The sequence below is a fragment of the Mizuhopecten yessoensis genome, unplaced genomic scaffold (genome assembly GCF_002113885.1).
Source record: "Mizuhopecten yessoensis strain PY_sf001 unplaced genomic scaffold, ASM211388v2 scaffold11133, whole genome shotgun sequence".
NCBI lineage: Eukaryota > Metazoa > Mollusca > Bivalvia > Pectinida > Pectinidae > Mizuhopecten > Mizuhopecten yessoensis.
In genome coordinates this window covers 2,661,408-2,679,641 of record NW_018408896.1, presented here as the reverse complement: position 1 = coordinate 2,679,641, position 18,234 = coordinate 2,661,408, and the positions used below count along the sequence as shown (strand labels likewise).

Genomic DNA, 18,234 nt, shown 5'->3' with positions numbered 1-18,234 from the left:
AGAATTATCTTTGGAGGAGGAAGATGGTTTTAAATTGTAAAATTGGGATTCCTACCCCAACCCTAGGGGCCAGGGTGGGGCCCAAAAGGGAAAATTAACCAATATTTCAAAAATCTTCTTCCCCAGACCCAGAGTCCTATACTACAGTCATTTGCTCTGCATGGATGGAAAGATCATCAGGGACTTTATTTAAATTGTTAATTTCAGGACCCCCGAGCTATCCGTTCTCCCTTGGGGAGGGGGTAAAGTTTACTATAGTTTATATGGGGAAACAACACTTTTGGGTATATTTTGACAATTTTCTGTTGGAAATTATTTTTACTTGGTCAGAATCCTCTTTGGTGGACGACGGTATCACATTGTAAACTTGGAATTCCTGCCCCATCCCAAGGGGTTAGAGCGGGGCCCCAAAGGGAACATTTACCAATATTTTAAAATTCTTTTCCTTTGATGACATGACAAGTATTGTATTTCACTTAGTTTACATGCTGATTTCCACATCACATCTAAACAATAAAATAAACCTACCAGTCCCTATGGTATAACTCAGGTGACCGCTAAGGCCCTTGGGCCTCTTGTCTTTCTTAACGATTTACCTTCCAGTATAACGTCCATTGAATGGCTGTTTGCGGATGACTGCCTACTGTACAGAACGATCTCCACTCGTGAGGACTTCGACAGTTTCAGGAAATAGGAGGACAAATGTCAATTTGCTTTAATTCAACCAGGAAGAGAAACACTAACCACCTTATACTCCATCCATGGACACAACCTTTAGAAAATCCCAAAATACTTTCTGTACAGGCACAGACCAGACTTACTGAAGATGAATTCAACCAAACATCGGTGTCAATGCATATACACTTCACGATTCCAACCCAAGAAGATACAATGGAACACTAACCGTATGGAGTACTGACATAGACAGCCACATGAAATCTGAATCACACGCTGGGATGAGTAGTTGAGACATTTTCCTCCCTTTAAGGATGTTCAACATACACCTTACCCTCCCTGGCAAATATCCAACTAATCATTCACATTTCCATGCCACGAAGTTACACATTACAAATAGGATACTTCCTCATATTCAAATCATTAAAATAATGACTGATACCAGAACAGGTGCCTCTGCTTCAATCCTGACAACGCCTATCAACAGGAACAAGTGTGATAGAGGTGTTTAGAAAGGCATTCTCTCTCATATGAGGTCATGTCAGTTAAGCATTACCAAAACATTACAAGAACACAGTAACAACAAAAAAAGAATATAACCAATACAATAAATGTCCCTATCTAGAATTTATTCTTGGACCAATACTAAAGAATCTATAAAAAAGAGCGAGTAGAATAACGAATTAAAACACCAGTTGTGGAAATAGTATGATTTCCTGGAGGCAACTACATGGTTGTTTAATGGTAATGCATATATCGTCTCTGATTATTTTACTTGGAAAATCACGAAGAAAATATTTTTTGAAAACTCTGAGTTGGCGATCGTTGGTAGTCATTGATTTGATAAGGGTTTGGTTTGAGTTGTAAAGGAACTAAGTATAAACGAAACACGCCTACAAACCGAACGGTTGGTTCAGCGTGTCGCTCACTGTATCTGGCTCGTCGATTGGTTGATAGAACGTTTGAGGTCGGTGTCGTCCTTGTAATCAAAAGCAGTGTACAACATTGTATCTTTTTCGGAGACTTGTTGTTTGGACGCTTAGTCAACTTACGATTACGCATACACGTATATGGAAATGTAAAATTTGCATGTGTCAAACCATGTGTCATGACTTGCATGTTTCGTTGCATGTGTACTTATTCACATTTTCGTAAACTATAATGGTATTTATGATTACAAGAGGGCAAAATGAAGATTATTACACATGCTTGAAAGCTGTCCATACCGGCCGCTGCCCTGAGAAGTAATATCATAGAACGGTGCAAGATGTAACGTTTACATGCAAATGTATACGTGTTAAATATATTTGTAAATGTTTCAAGCCACATACATATATATCTATATCAATCAATTGCAATATTATTGTAAAACTCTTGAGAGATGCGCAAGCTAGGCCAAACGTCGGAGGTGCGCGATCCCATAATGCAACGGTTTAGTTGGATCTAGAGCGGCAACAACAACTCTGACAATGCTCAGAACCTAATAGACATGACCAGTTCGCTGATAGAGAGCGAGGCAACTCTCCAGGAGTCTTATCTTCGTCTTGAAAGTCGCCTAGTTGAACGTCCACAGACACCTTTGTCAGGTAGCAGGCGTGTCGAGACCGCTACAAACAACGGGGTACAGGTAGCAGCAGCGGCCGGGAGTGAACGGCAAATCGACACGAGTGTGGATGTCTTCAGCGCGGGAAGTTCAAATACAGTTCCTACGACTCCTGTGTTTAATCTTAATTCAGCCTATCAGAATTTCAGGACAGAATCGACATCGCTAGATCACAACAACGCTAGAAGGACAAATTATAGTTATGCTGCCGAGTCCCTGCCTTTAGTGGAGACAGTTTCACCTGCCTTAAGACAAAGCATAATTACAGGTAGGGATGCTAATCTTGATGCGCTGCTCATCCCCTACTATTGTTGTCAGAGCGACCCAAGTTGTGTAACAGACAAGGCAGACCCCAGGCTAAATATAATTATAACCTTAAGTGAGCTCATTCTGGCATTCGGTGTCTACAAACATGTCATGTGCGAGGCGCATCCGTCCCGGCGTGTGAAGTTAGATTTATAGGAAAGAGACATTGTTGACATGGGCACTCGTTACTCGTCAGGTTTTTACGAGTACCACCGTCAATTTTCCCTGAGGGCAGCGCACAGTTGAGGTACAACAACAGACCAATCGATAGGTCTGTGCGAGAGAACACGCTGCTCTGCAACATTATTTTCAAATATCCGTCCAACATCATGTAGTGTCTGTGACAGTCCCCCCATACCATTGGATTATGTCCAGCCTCTGGACAGGAAGTAAAACAACAAAAATTCTAGATCGCATAACTCCGACAACGTCGACTCTCAGGGTCGCCACCGTGTCTTCAATGAAGGGCGTGAACTTTGTAACAATTACAACAATGTTCGTTTCGAGTGTATTAGAACCCCTTGCTATTTCATGCATTTGTGTCTGTCCTGTAAGGGGAATCATCCTCAATCTAAGTGCCCTTTAGTAGTGGTTCAGCCCTCCACCAAGAGGAAATGATACATGTGACAACCAGCACTCCTATCAATGTTCAACATTTAAAATCAGAATTACAATTTCATCCGGATAGAGAGTTTGCAGAATATTTGTTAAATGGACTTGCTTATTGTTTTGATACAGGCATGTTAAATATACCTGATAATTCTTTAGAATGCAAGAACCTGAGGTCAGCTACCGGAGACTCAGACAGTGTTTCAGAACTAGTAAGGAAAGAACTAGACAAAGGCTTATGATAGTTCCTTTTGGCGGCATCCCATTCGATAGATACAGAATTAATCCTATTGAACTAGTTGAACACAAATATTCCAAAAAGAAACGTCTCATAGTTTATATGTCAGCCCCACATCAGGATGGTGATAACCCTAGCCTCAACAGCCTTATCGACAAGGATACGTGTTCACTGAAATATGTTACTATCGATGACGCTATTCGCATCTTGAAAAGTTTGAGTAAAGACGTTTGACTTATGAAAACTGACATAACGGATGCCTTTAAGTTGTTACCTATAAAACCTGATTTATGGCCTTTTCATGGAATCAAGTGGGGTAACAAATACTATTTCTTTACCCGGTTAGTATTTGGGAGTCGCTCCAGCCCCAAGATCTTCGATTGTTTGTCGCGGGCCGTGTGTTGGATCGCTGAAAACAATTACAATAGCAAACACATTCTTCATCTGCTAGACGACTTTCTCGTGTTGGAACCTGCACAGGTTAATGCATCCGATTCCATGGCATGTTTTCTGTATATTTTTGGTAATTTGCTCATTCCAATTGGTGCTTATAAAACTGTAGGACCGTGGACTAAATAAGAGTACTTGGGCGTGTATTTGGACTCTGAAAGAATGGAAGTCAGTTTGCCAACAGAGAATATTTTACGTCTAATAGACCTCATCAAATATTACGTGAATAGGAAATCATGCACCAAGAGGCAATTACTCTGCTTACTGGGACATATGAATTATGCTTGTAGATGTATTACTATGTTTTCACTTTTCTTATAGAATTGGAATGGTGTATCTTTTTTCCTAGATGATCACATTACCGCAGCGGCAGACCATCCCTTGTTCACTGATGCTACTCCAAAGGATTTGGAGGTTTCTTCATGAACAAATGGTTTCAGGGGACATTCCCACCCGAGCTCAGTGAAGTAGACACTGCTATGGCCCTTTTGGAATTCTACCCAATTGTGATGGCTTGCGTGTTGTGGGGGCATCAGTGGCACAAGAAAAGAATATTGTTTCATTGTGATAAGTTAGCCGTTGTTGAAATAATTGCCAAAGGGAGATCAAAGGTGAAAAGCATTATGAGTCTTATGCGAAGACTTCGTACCATTCAGCCATCGATAACTTTGTGATTCATGCTAAACACATACCATGAGTTGACAATAACATCGCTGATTCTCTTTCTCGTTACCAGATGGGGCGTTTCCGGATGTTGGCGCCACACGCAGATGTCCTTCCGGTGCCATGTCTGCCCATGTCTTCCCTCCTCATGAGTTGAATCCCGAGGTGGACTGTTTATGGAATGCAAACCTTAGTGCTAGAACTTTAGCCACCTATAAGTCAGCTTTGAACTGTTTCCTGACATTTGTGCTTATGATGATGGGTATTACTTTCCCGGTAAACTCTCTTCCACCTGTTGACGAAGAACTGTCAGGTGTTCGTTTCTACTACATACGCCACAAACTAGGAGATCCAATTGCTGATACGCTCAGACTGTCTTACATTCTACGTCTTCCTATTACATTCAATGTGCTGTTTAAATTGTGTGATGTTCTTGCATGTGAAACAGGATTATTTGATTCTTTTACTAGCTTTATACTAACATGTGCATACAAGACAGCTTTTATGGTTTCTTGGGTTGTGGCGAGTTTACTTGCCAAGCTCTGTCCGACAACAATTATATTCGTATTTGTGATATTTTTGTATACCCTGACAAGTCTTGTTTCAATTTGTAATAGAGAGCTTCTAAGACAGACCCTTTCAGAAAAGGTGTCGCAGTCAAAGTGTTTGAAAACAGTGCTTTGTCTCCAGTCAGTACAATGCATACTTACATACAACATAGGGGTTCCCAATGTGCAATACCCAGTTCTCCTTTATTTGTTGAAACACTTGATTTCACTAAGCCTTTAATGCGTCAACCGTTTTTAAATTTTCTCAACAAAACTTTATCAGTTTGTGGTCTTAGTTCTCAAGCTTTTAGTGGCTCTCCTTTCGCAAATGTGCTGCAACATCTGCAGCTGCAGCAGGTGCGGAGGACTGTGTCATTCAAACATTGGGCAGATGGTCATCTGATTGTTTTATGCGATACATCCGCATTGACCCATCCACTATTCGCTCTGCCCAGAGCCACATGTCCTCTTAGGCCATGTCTAGTCCTAGATTTGTGTTCTTGGCGTCACAATGCTTTGAAATGTATTATATATAATATGCACTATTTTAATATTTAAAAACCTACCTCGTATTGGGGGCTTTCACCCCTGTGTATTTTGGCTTTAAGTTCTAGGGGAATTTACCCCCAATCTCAACATAGTTTTATATTAGTGTGGGGATGCGGCTTCTCTTGTATCACATGAGTCTAGCTGCTCTCATCATGGCTTCTCTAGGGGTGTCGAATCTCAACATAGTTTTATATTAGCTTCTCTGAAGACATTTTCAGAGTCTAGCTGCTCACTTCTCTGGGCTGTGAAGGTGCTTCTCTGAAGACATTTTCAGAGTCTAGCTGCTTCTCTCAATACCCCTGGAGTCTAGCTTATTCAAAAATATTAGCATAAATGCAAGTTTAATACAGATATATGGAAGTAAAATTGTTGGAGTGAGTAGCCCCTGATGCGCCAAATGTATTACTGTTTGTCAAATGTTGCTACAAGAGTTAATAAACAGAAACATGTTAACGGTTTCTTGTGTGTTAGTTGTTAGAAAGTGTATTCTGTTGAAAGGTGTTTAAAAATGTTTTTAAAAAAACCCGACTTTTCGAAACAATTCTAGTTTTTGTGCTCTGTAGTTTTTGGTAAACGCCCATACACCAATTTCAATATTATAAGTTAAGATTCAGCAAGTCCCCTAAAAGATTGTATAGTCACCCAAAATTACAACCCCCTGATAAGTCATATTTAAAGACACCAACTAACATCGTAATCGATGTTTTATGTGTTGTTGTTTTTATATATGGAAGTTGCATATACGTATTTAAAATTTAACACAGCGACGTGTACCTAACAGCTTCAAACAAAGATGGATGTAGCTTGATTAAACCACAAAAATCAGAGTAAGATATTTTACCGGTATAGAATTGTAAAAACAAGGACGATTTGACAGTGATGAATAATTTACGTTATAAAATGTCATTTCGTAACATGAAATGTTGATATAAAAAAAACTGGACATGTTAAAACATTACAGAACTTTTCACTGACAAAGTTTATAACATTTAACTATATTTTTTTTTCAATCCAATCAATTTGTTGTCTTGTTTACATTCTCCTATAATATATTAATAGGGTATTNGGGGGGGGGGGGGGTACATGGTCACATCAATCTTGATTTTTGATTGGTATGCTTAAAGAGCTTTAGATAATATGTTATTTCGAAATACGTTACGGGCCTTCGAACATGAATTCTTTATATTGTCTTTTTTTACCCTTTTAATCATTATTATGTCTTCAATACGGTATAGAAGGTAACTTTACAATAACACTTACTGGTTGTACATTCATTGTAACGATGATGTAAAATTTATTCCCTTTATCAATATCACTCCATGGTGATATCCGTGTCTTGTTTTCAAGTATATTTTGTCTTAACGCGTATTGAACATGGATTCCACTTGATATTTTATATGGATTCCACATTTTGATATTTAATATAGATTTCACATTTTTAGCTCTCATTTGATATTCCGGTCTGAACACCGAGCCTTGCTTGTGGCTCTGTGAAACATTTATGTCGTTTGCCCGATCTGATAGTACATGCCTTACTTGTGGCACTATCCCGTCCCCTGATCTAAACTCCCGGCATTACGTGTGACCAGGGGATGTCCCGTCACCCGATTTGAACCCAGGCTTCACTTGTGACCCAAAGGAAACAATTATGTCCCGTGTCCCGGTATGAACTCCCGGTCTTCCAGGTGACCTTGTAAGACATTCTGCTGTAGTGTTGTAGTCTGGTTTACATGGGCCATCACCTGCTATAACATATCCGTATGGTCGTTAACTACAGTTTAGCTCCAATTAAGGATGTCCTCATTTGGGGCACCATAAGGGGATTCGCTACAGTAGGTTGGAGAAAAGCGTTAAATACTCACGTTCTAACAAACTACAAATATGGAATGAAATGTGTTCTTCAAACATTTGCGTTTATTCAAAATATATACCAATATACTCAATTTTATTACGGGAATAAAAAATATATATTTTCCTCAATTTGTCAGTTTCCCGTAAAACACATATAAAGGAACCCCCATTATGCCTGATGTCGTGTTCTGTTTTGGCCGTTAATTTTCATGGTCACGACCGGTCAAGCCCACTGAACACGGTATAATCGACCGTGACGATACAACAGCGACATAACAATCAATAAAGCAGAGATATCAAATAAACATAAGTCGTGTTTGTGTTTGTTCAACATATCATATACATTGATAGTATAGTATGTCTCTGCTTGGACAGCGGCGCCTGTTAGCGAGACAGCTTTTTCAGAAGACTAATATTTAATATTTCTTGTAATACATAAGTATATCTGGAATTAATTATAACTGTCCGTGAGGGGTAAGTAACATTGTTTCATTCGCTTTTTACATTTATATATATATATTCTTTTTATTCTACTGTTCTTTTCAAACTATGTCAAATTAACTGTTTTTGTAATTCACAAAACATTTTAGTTGCGTACTAACGTTTCCTTTATTATTTAATACAAGCATTTCTTCTTTGACTACGTTGTAAATTTGGTGCTTGTCTTGCGTTTAAAGTAACTGGGACCACTTGTATAAAACATCTCAAAGTTGAGAAAAATCTCAAATAATGTATTGTCTACGGTAGTCTTGAGGAAATCTCTGGAATTGACATGTTTTATACAAGCGGGACCTGTATGCCTAAGCGCGTGAAGACGAATGATATAAAATTCAGCTTCTTTTTGAATCCTCTATTTTTCGTGTAATTTGATGTATTCTACTGTGTTTGGCGAAAATATGATACATTGTACTGTTTATACTACTGCTTTCATGAAATCATTATATTTTCACAAATGTATCAATGATCAGACTGTCTATCACACTCTCAGAAAGAAACATTCATATTCAGTTTGAAAATAGTCCGTGTACTATCCCCTCTCTCATCTTCATCCCTAATCTCCCTCCATCATCAGCGTCATCGAGTCACACGGTAACCACAATTCACAAACATTTACAACAAAAAAGGAGAATGTCCTTCACCTTACAACAAACCTCGAGTACATTTACACAAGTTATTCTTGGCTTTAAAACGGAGTTTCAAGCAAGCAGGAAATAGATGTCAAACGTCATTATGAATTAGTTATAACCAATACTAAATAGACACATTTATTCAAATAGATATTCGGCCAAGCTCTAAAATGTTCCTGGACTATCGTACAACGATAATTATATAGTATGTGAAACGTAATAGACACATTCTGTTTATGCAGAATATTACATAAGATATTTTTCATGAAATTTTGCAATTTTGATGTGACTGTAGTTAACTAACTTAATGACACTTTCATGGAATATTTCTATTTAGATTATGTTAAAATTAATGAACTACAAAGCTTAAACCGTATTTATGGAACTAATAATTTTCACTTATAGAAAAAAAAAAACACATAAATACGTTTTAATTAAGATTATTCCCAAAATGGCATTCTAATAATTCTGCTTACGATTCGTTAAGCTGAACAGGCTTTCAGTAACAATGACTGATTGTCAAATCAATATTAATCATCTGTCACAGTCCAATGACCACGTGGTCAAACAGTGGTTACGCAAGGACAGCGGTCTCAGATTGTATGGTCAATTATAAAAAGGTGGTCATCAACTGGTCAGGTAGAATGTATATGGCACCACTGTCCAATCACCTTCACCGATATTCCATTAACATTGACTGCTTTATGTGTTTTGTTGAGACAGGCCATTAAACTTACTACCTGTATTCTGTACATTAAAATCAATTACAATATGACGTTGTTTTGTTCATCAGTCAATGGTCAATACAGATTTGAAAGTATCATTCATTGTTTACACTCAATGACCGGTAAATTACAGACCTGAAGAAGTTTGTGATCATAATTAAGGCATTACCTTTTTGATGGCTTATGTTTTATTACTCCTTCGACATAATCAATTGAAATTGGAAACTGATTTTTTATTCTGCTCGATAAGCCTCTACAAGAATCACGTTTTACACAATAGCATCATCAATACCCCGACTCCAATTTATAGAAGCATGGGTTTAATTCAGAATGAAAAATGTCTTTAATGTATTCCCTGCAGGTATCTTCTCATCTCGATGACGTTTTACCCGCCACTTTTGTTGGTCCTGCTGCTGACTCTAAGACAGACGACAGAAGCTATCACTGTCATACGGAGTTGGGTTCCCGCTCGACAAATCGAAGGTGTGTTGATATCTTTGTTACAGCGGTACATAAACAACTAGCCCAGCATATATCACATATTTCTACACTAGAAATGTACACTACGTACCAATCCATATATCGGGTTATAATTGAAAACTGACTACAAATCAAACTAAAACGTTTATAATAGTGTTGAGTTTGTGAGAAAATGTCGCACTGTGTCCTCAAATCCTAACATCAAAGCAACAACTACTCAAATCGAACGTGTATCCCAGTGGTTACCCCTCGAATTCTAACAGCTTAAATGTTAATAAGTATTTATAGTTTCGCTATTCTCGATGGTAACCAAGATCTTCCATCATTCTAACCTACACATGTTGACACCCAGTAATTAATTAAAATGTTATTTGATCACAGTGTGTGTCAAGGAGGCGTTACTTGTGCCCGAGCTGTATATAGAACAGGTCGGGGGGTTCTTCTTGCTGAGGCGCTGCACTTCCGGTACCTTGTTCTCCATCCCCGCCTGCGGTTGCGTAGAGACCTTTCCCGTCCCCGAGGTCCTCACCACAACCCATAGGACAACTACTACAGCTGTTACATCAACAGGTAATACAAGTACTGGTTTGTCAGCGTGCTATTGTAGGTTTGTTAGTTGATCAAAAAGCTTAAATACATTAATCCATTGTTGTAACAGGAAACCTCAGCGAACAAAATTTTCTTTCAGGCTTTAATAGTTACGTACTGGTTTATTCTGTTTAGGAAATAGATGTAATGTTTGCAACTGTCACTAACATGATTCAATTTTTAACAGGCATTTAGCGACATTTTTGTAGATGTTTTATCTTCAGGGTTAGCTGGGATGTAAAGGAGAGTCTTGTTGGGTTTCTTTGCTGTTGCTATGTCTGTCGTGATTGCGATATATCCGAAGTAAGGCTTGGGATAATCCCTTCATACAAAGGATAGCCATCCGACTTTCATTTCTTGTTCTTCCTTTTTCTTTCAAACGGTTTGTGTACTTTGTTGACATCTCTTTCCGGTTATCAATATGTCTGTGTTACTAAGGGCGTTCTCCTAGGTTTTTGTCTTGCTTTTCCGTTGACAGTTGCATCACATCAGTTTAGTATAGTACGTACAACACCCGACCTCTGGTACAGACGGTGATCAGATTCGAAATTCAGTAACGGTCTGTTTGCTAATTGTTCCTACAAACCAATGACATCTTTCTTCGCAAGAGGTATGCAAAGACGGGCATGGGTCGTTGATTTCTTACTCATGTTTGAACTTGATGCTGTTTCTGTGTAATATTCCTCGTCTTTGTGAACCATGATGGCGGACATAATTTCCACCAGACTTCTCAAGTTCTTGACATGGTATTCTGATCTACATACAATGTCCTAGTGTATGCTAGAGACATTAAAACAGTGTAACCAAAGAGGCCGGTGTACTCAGCATAAGGCCTTAACGGGTTCACTGTTTTTGGGTCTGTCTAAACATTATATTTAACGGATATTCTCAGCCTTGGGAAACAGATATTCGTATTTGGTGTCCCTGAAAAAATAGGCAATCACAGACATTATCCCATACAGCAGAATAATGCCAAAGTGGTAGATAGAGGCAACGAGAGGAACTTGTGAACGGAGCAGAGCCAGGTAGCCAGTCGGATACATCGAAGTTGTTAAGTTCTGTATACAAAAAGAGAGGCCCATATACTATTGCAAATCCATGACCAGAAACTAAAAAAAACCTAGCCTAACTGACTTGTCAATTCGGTTGACATCTTTTATAGCTTAAACACCAAAGTGCTTAACTGCTCGTTTGCCTGATAAAGATTTAAAAGCACATATGGTACTTCTGTCATCGAAACGGCATACATAACGTTTCACCGGATGTGCTATATGATCCTATATACATTTGTTGTGTTTAGAATGAGAAGAAAATGCCATGATATGTTACTATTATTCTGTACTTTGTTTTCTCTTTAAGGAATCCAAGGAGTACCAGTTCCCTCCCAAGATGACGGGCAATTTGGCGATTTCTGTGGACCTTCTTTCCGGTTTATTTACAATCGGACGACCATGTCGGACGATCGCTCTGTGCCATCTCTTGCCACAAATTCCGTCCGGTTTGTTCGACTAGCCGGAAGTGTAGGGGAGACATCATTGTTACTAGGGAGAGATGGATTCTTAACGATATGGACGATGAGCTACATAACATTTGCTCATCGATTTAAATTTATGCTTCGATTTAAGTTACACGAGAACTTTGAGTACCAGGACCAACTTTACAACTTGTTTGGAGATGGACCTTGTGGAAATTATACTTCTAAATATAGAATCAGTGTGAACCCCGTTAAACGTGAGGTACATGCTGATGTAACTCTAAGGAACCGTGCCATGGTCAATCTTGTCTTGTCAGATGTGGTATGTATCATCTCTTACTCAAATTTCCTTATCCGCCATTTGTGAGACATTATATTAGATACTGATCCCCTGCAAATGTGTTTAACGCATCTGATCTGGTTCATTGAAGAATCAGGGTTGTTTTCTATGCGACGTCCGGTACTCGAAATTAAAGAAACCGATGTTCTTTTCTAGTTCAGCATTAGCTGCATCCTCGATATCCATGGGTTACGCTCACTTTCCCCTTTGCACCCCTGGAATATGTCAAAACAAAATTGAAGGCTCAGTGAGTGCCATCTTGTTAATGAGACAAGAAGAGTAATTCGATACTTTGATATACATCATATACATTAAAAGAATCTCGCGGTCACGTAACGGTAAAAATTGACAGACTTTGAAGTCGTGCGTCTCTCCTTTGTGATCTTCAAATGACAGGTATCAGCATAGCGATTGGTCTTTTTTTTTTTTACCTTAGACCAATCAAACGGCTATCTTCGTGCCTTCAATTTTGCTATGACATATTCCAGGGGTGCAGAGAGCGAAAGTAAGCGCTACACCTGGATATCGAGGATGTGTAACTGGGATATATATGTTTCCTTCACCACCCTTATATTGCTGATTGGCCGATTTGTTAAGCATCGTAGGAAATGAGGATAGTAATTTTTATCTAATTGCTGGCATTTGACCTTAATTGCGCAACCTGACATGCGACGAGAAAATGGTATTAGACTATCAGTGAGAGCGATGGCGCTGAGCGCTTAACTATCATTTGTTACAGAGACTGGACGACTGGACGGTGGTGGAGCTGGAGGCCATGCGAGGACAGGTCCGTCTCGTCATTGACCACAGGGAACGTAGGGATTACATTGGAGGTAAATACGTGTAGATATTTATAGCTTGGATTGTTGTTATTCTACGTTATTGAATAAAACATAACATGGAGGCACGGTAGTCTAGTGGTAGGACGCCGTGCTCGTGACCGAAGGGTTGCGGTTGTATCTTTGAACAAGAAACTTTACTCCGCTTGTTCCAGTCTACTCAGTTGTAAATGAGTAAGTGGTTGGGCAGTGCTAGAATTGTTGTATGCCATCTGTGAGCGCCGAAAAGGCAGCACCGGCTGTATGCTCCCTATGGAGTTAAGAAAGATATTTGCTGGTTGCAAAGGCCCTATAACCACGGATAATAATGTGTGAACCGTTCTGAGACGACTTACAAACTAGGTTGTGATAAAGTGGTATATAAGAACCTCGAATTATTATTATAGCCCAATACAACCCTGAATCTTACGGTAATTCATTTAGCCACTTTGGACAGACACCATGTGATCACATATATTCTTTATTCTCAACAGCTTCTACCATAAAATCGTCCCCGTGTCCTATGGAGATCGGGAAGGAGTCGTCGACAGCAGCGGGGTTTGTCGGCTATATTGACATGGTAAGTAACCTGGATTAGGTGATAATTTAGATTTCTGTATGACTAGATATCTTTTAGTTCAATTCTCTTCTGAGTTAAGAACCTTGTCCTGCATGCACTTCTTTTCAAAACTGCTGTTTCTAGGGAAGCTGTTCTCTTGGTGTGATCTTCCATATTGTTTTGTTATCATGTTACACATTATTACATATTATGTCATATTCGTAAGAAATCAGTGTGGTCACAAGGGGAGATTTACAGAGGCGGGTGGAACAATATGTATTTAAAGTGAAAATAATGATGAAGTATTAGATAATTTAATTTAATCTATGGCTAATGTTTGTTGCCTTTACTCAAAATAAGACATCATTTAGTAGTTCTGGAAACAGAACCCCATCTTCTCACTAGAACTATAACATAAATGACCTGGCAAAAGTGGCTAAGATGCAAGCTTGTTTTTATTCAAACTGATTCATCATGACAGAGTTATTTGTTAGCATTAGCGTGTTATTTTGAGGAGGATGTTTCGAATTTAATTATTCATTTGTTAAATTTTAATTTCAGCTTGCCTTTCACAACTGTTTTGGAAACTAGGGAAGTAAGGTGCCTGAGGCCGAGATGACGTGTTTCCGATGTACGGAAACGAATTTTATAACGCAATTCCGGTTGGAAGGAAAAGTATGACAACTTACACACATTGAGTGCTTGTAAGTTATATAATAGGAACTGACTTGTTTAATTGCTGAAGAGCCTTGAACACGCTCCGACATATGAGTATTTTGTGTCTTCCTTGAACATGTACCGTGTCGGACAGTATACTGACCCTTTTTTAATTTCCTTATCATGTAAAGTATGATAGATAACAGGTCAGAAACAATGAGAGGTTTTCCGAGTTGTCGTCAATTTGAGCAATTTGTTAAGGATTGTCACTCATTGTAACATTTAAAAGATACTTATCAGATCAACAACAGTCTTCTCTAGAAGTATCTCATCACACCGCCAATGATGAGTTTAATAAAGAAACAATTGTGCGATTCAATATGTACGTTCGTTGGAGCACACACTCACGACGAGATACATTATGAAAATCCCTAACAGATCGTCAGACCCTTATAAAAGAAGCTTAAATGAATAACAGTATTTAAATGACTCAAAACATCCTATGTAGAATGTTTAACAATCTTCTATTTACGCTATGATACCATTAAAAACACTAGATCGTGACAAGATAAAACGAGAGTGTCTACGGCTGATGGTGACCTACGACAGTTTCAGGCTGTTTGTTGCATGGTGACTTGGCTGTTTAAACGACACCCGGACAAGGTGGGCTGAAGGCATATTGCAGCAATGTTTTCAGAAAAAGCATCCGACGTGTTCATACACGCAACACTTCAGGAACGATGACCATCCTTTAAGCAACGTTCAACTGTAAAAAATGCAGCTGTCCTGTGGCGTCAAATGTCGCTTGCTGCGTAATCACCATTATGATGCATATCTGCTGTCACACTGATCTAGGTCTATGTATATGTCAGATAAGATTCATAAAGGAAGAAAAAAAATGAGGAAAATGGAGAAATAATGACACTGCTGTTATATCTTGTCCGTTAGCAATTTTTCTATGTCTGGTAAGACGTGTTTGGGAGAGTCTCACTTAAGCTCATTCGGTAGAGCATCAGACCAAGAAACTGAACGTTCTGACTTCAATTCCTAGCGGAAGCAGTGAAATAATTATTTCCTCTGTTACATTGTCGCGGTCATCTGTAATGAACAATGGTTTTCGACAACAATAATGAAGTTCATGCCATATATACTGAATTTTCTAGTGCATTTGACAAGTTTAGACATACATTACTATCCCATGAATTTAAATCAAATGGGATTAACGGTTATGTTTTTGATAAGTTCAACACCTACCCATGTAATAGATAATAATGTGTTGTGATAAACGGTGCAACTTCCGGTTGGTGCGATGTACCTTCCGGCGTTCCACAATTTTTAGTTTAGGACCAGAATTATTTGTTCTTTTAATTAACGATCTGCCATCCAATTTTAAACTTGTCGCTGTTTGCTGATGATAGCATGTTATTAGACTGTTAGACTGTTAAAGATATTTCAGATTGTGAGCAATTGCAAAAAAGTTTTGAAAGGGTGTATGTTTGGTGTTAAGACTGGAGAGTAAAAGTGTATGTACACATTGTGTTCCTTTATTTCTCTTTGTCGAAAAATAAAATAAATTACACCTAAATTATGGGAGGGGAGATCTTGATCAATGAAGCAAGCGTGAACAAGAAATGTGTACATCAAAACTGTCAGAAGCAGACTTGTATGAGTACTGTGCTAATTTTGCCCCTCCGTATAATGATCTAAATAAAAAAAAATGTAAAGTTTTGATGTTATAAAACCACTGACACAAATTTTGATGATTCACCATAAACAAACATCTGCAAGCATTTTGATTGACTAAGTTTGGAATGTAAACAGAAATGTTTAGACGCTGTGTTCTGTTTGACTTGTGTCCATAGCCACTTCGACTGATCTTTCCTGAACAATTCTTGTTTTTTATGTATCGGGACGAATTCTTTTACAGCCCAATTTGCAGACGTAATGATCATAAACACGGGAATTTATATCAGAGACTTGAAATTATATCTCATTTGTTAAATTTTGTTTTATAGGACCTATTTCTGATGAATGTAAGTAAAATAAATAGGGTGGTTGCAATATGAATTTTCCTTATCAGAAAACAACAAGCAGTTTTATGAACAATTACCGGATATATACTCGTGTAAATTGCCGCTTTAGACATCTGCGAGTGTTCACACTTTCTTATAACGAAGTAAATACTTCCGTTCACTCGTACACGTTTATCTTATCAAACAGGAAATTAAATTTAAAATATGACGCACTTGTAATAGTACACATACAGTAAATGTTGTCAATATTGTTCAACTATATCTCCAGTGTTTCTAAGTTACCTTTAGCATTTCGTGTTTCCTGTAGCATTTCAATGTGCTTCTTTAATAATTCTTTGTGAAGCTTTGGTATTTCTTTGTCTTATCTTTTGTTTTTTCTGGTTACGTATAGATCTGCCCGTACGGTGTACATATATATACTAGTATATAATATATGTGTCTCATACGAGGTCATCACTCTACAGACATGCATTTCGACTTTCTGCGGTCAAACACTATGTCACTGTATCAATAAATAGAGTTTTATATGAGCTCTACATACAGACTTCATCACTTTTCCCATTTTTACGAAACTTTACACACATGTTCAAAACATCATGTCGCCAACAAGTTTGCATTTCGACCTTCGTGCAGTCAAAAAACTCCGCAATTCCTATGACTTTGAAGTGTGAGGGTATTCGTATCGTCTGCTATGCTTTGTTTTCAGTGTTATTTATTTGTGTTGTCTTTAGTATTTCGTAAGGGTGGTCGGGTGGCGCAATAGATAACGCACTCCCCTTTTACCAAGGCGACCAGGGTTCGATTCCCCGATCGGACGTGGGTTTTCTCCATAGACTCCAGTTTCCTCCCACATAAAGACCCCCGGGCTAACAAGAGTGATTAATAAAAGTTGAATTATCTTGTTTCATAATTGTTGCAAAATAAATAAAGTTTATATATATATATAGAGAGAGAGTTAAATTTAAGTATTTCTTTGTGTCATTTTCAGTAATTTACATATTCTTCAAGACTTTTCTCCAAATTTGTATTGCTTATTTGCATATCTTGTTGATTCGAATGATTGAATTCAAGACTAAAAGTAAAGGTAAGTATATACATGTATAACGTAGTAGTAGGCACTGAGAGATAGGAACAGTAATAATCTTGAGTATACAACTTACAAAAATATATCGTCTTGGCCATTCTTTAAAACCCGTAAACCTGTGAAAGTCAAGACACTCCATGTTATTGTAATACAGTACAGGAGTTTGTAAAGAAAACATTCTACATGTTGTCAACAATTTGATCGGAAATAAGTTGGTAAGACGGTAAAGATTCTTGAAGTGCTGTTAATCATCGGTTACTTTCATCAGATATCTTTTATACTGTTATTTGTTTTGAAGTTGCTTATGTCTACTGTTCACTGTCGAATTAATCTCAATTGTAATAGTCTGAATAAAACTGATGGGACCTGTAAGCCCGAAAAAGACATAATCATAAACAAATTATTAAACCAGTTTTTTAAATCCTAACAAGGGACATAATCTGATGAAAGAAAATTGAAAAGTTCGATACTGACGGAAGCTTCCATGCACTTTTAAACAGGGGAATTACTGAATTCGAAATTAGTTAATTGATTGGTAAGAACTAAAGCGATCCAAGTGCACTTTCTCAATTACAGAGCATTCGGTTTTTTTATCCTGTCGTGGCAAGGTTTTTATGTTATTAATAAACATCTATTTGAACGGAATATCTGATGAAAATATCTTATCACTGAAATCAACAGTATGTTTTTCTTCCATTTGGAGGTTCTAATAAATCCCCATAGATTGTTCAAATTTTTAAGAACAGCCACAGAAGGTTTTATTTGCTGTCCATAAGAAAGAAATGGGATATTATGCCTCCTATAGATCTTCAATTAAGATGTTTCTCGGGTTCTACAAGACTTTGAAAATGTATCCG

The 18,234-nt window shown here is 38.0% G+C and overlaps 1 protein-coding gene across 1 annotated transcript; it reads left to right on the top strand.

Annotated features, from left to right (window-relative positions):
• The first annotated feature begins 2,164 nt into the window (after window positions 1-2,164).
• Window positions 2,165-17,158, top strand: LOC110466455. The gene is made up of 8 exons (XM_021522955.1): window positions 2,165-2,546; window positions 4,618-4,852; window positions 9,706-9,827; window positions 10,206-10,394; window positions 11,772-12,208; window positions 12,966-13,059; window positions 13,539-13,624; window positions 14,165-17,158. The coding sequence occupies exons 1-8, from the start codon at window positions 2,165-2,167 to the stop codon at window positions 14,192-14,194; spliced, it is 1,575 nt and encodes a 524-aa protein (XP_021378630.1). The 3' UTR covers window positions 14,195-17,158.
• Window positions 17,159-18,234: the final 1,076 nt, after the last annotated feature.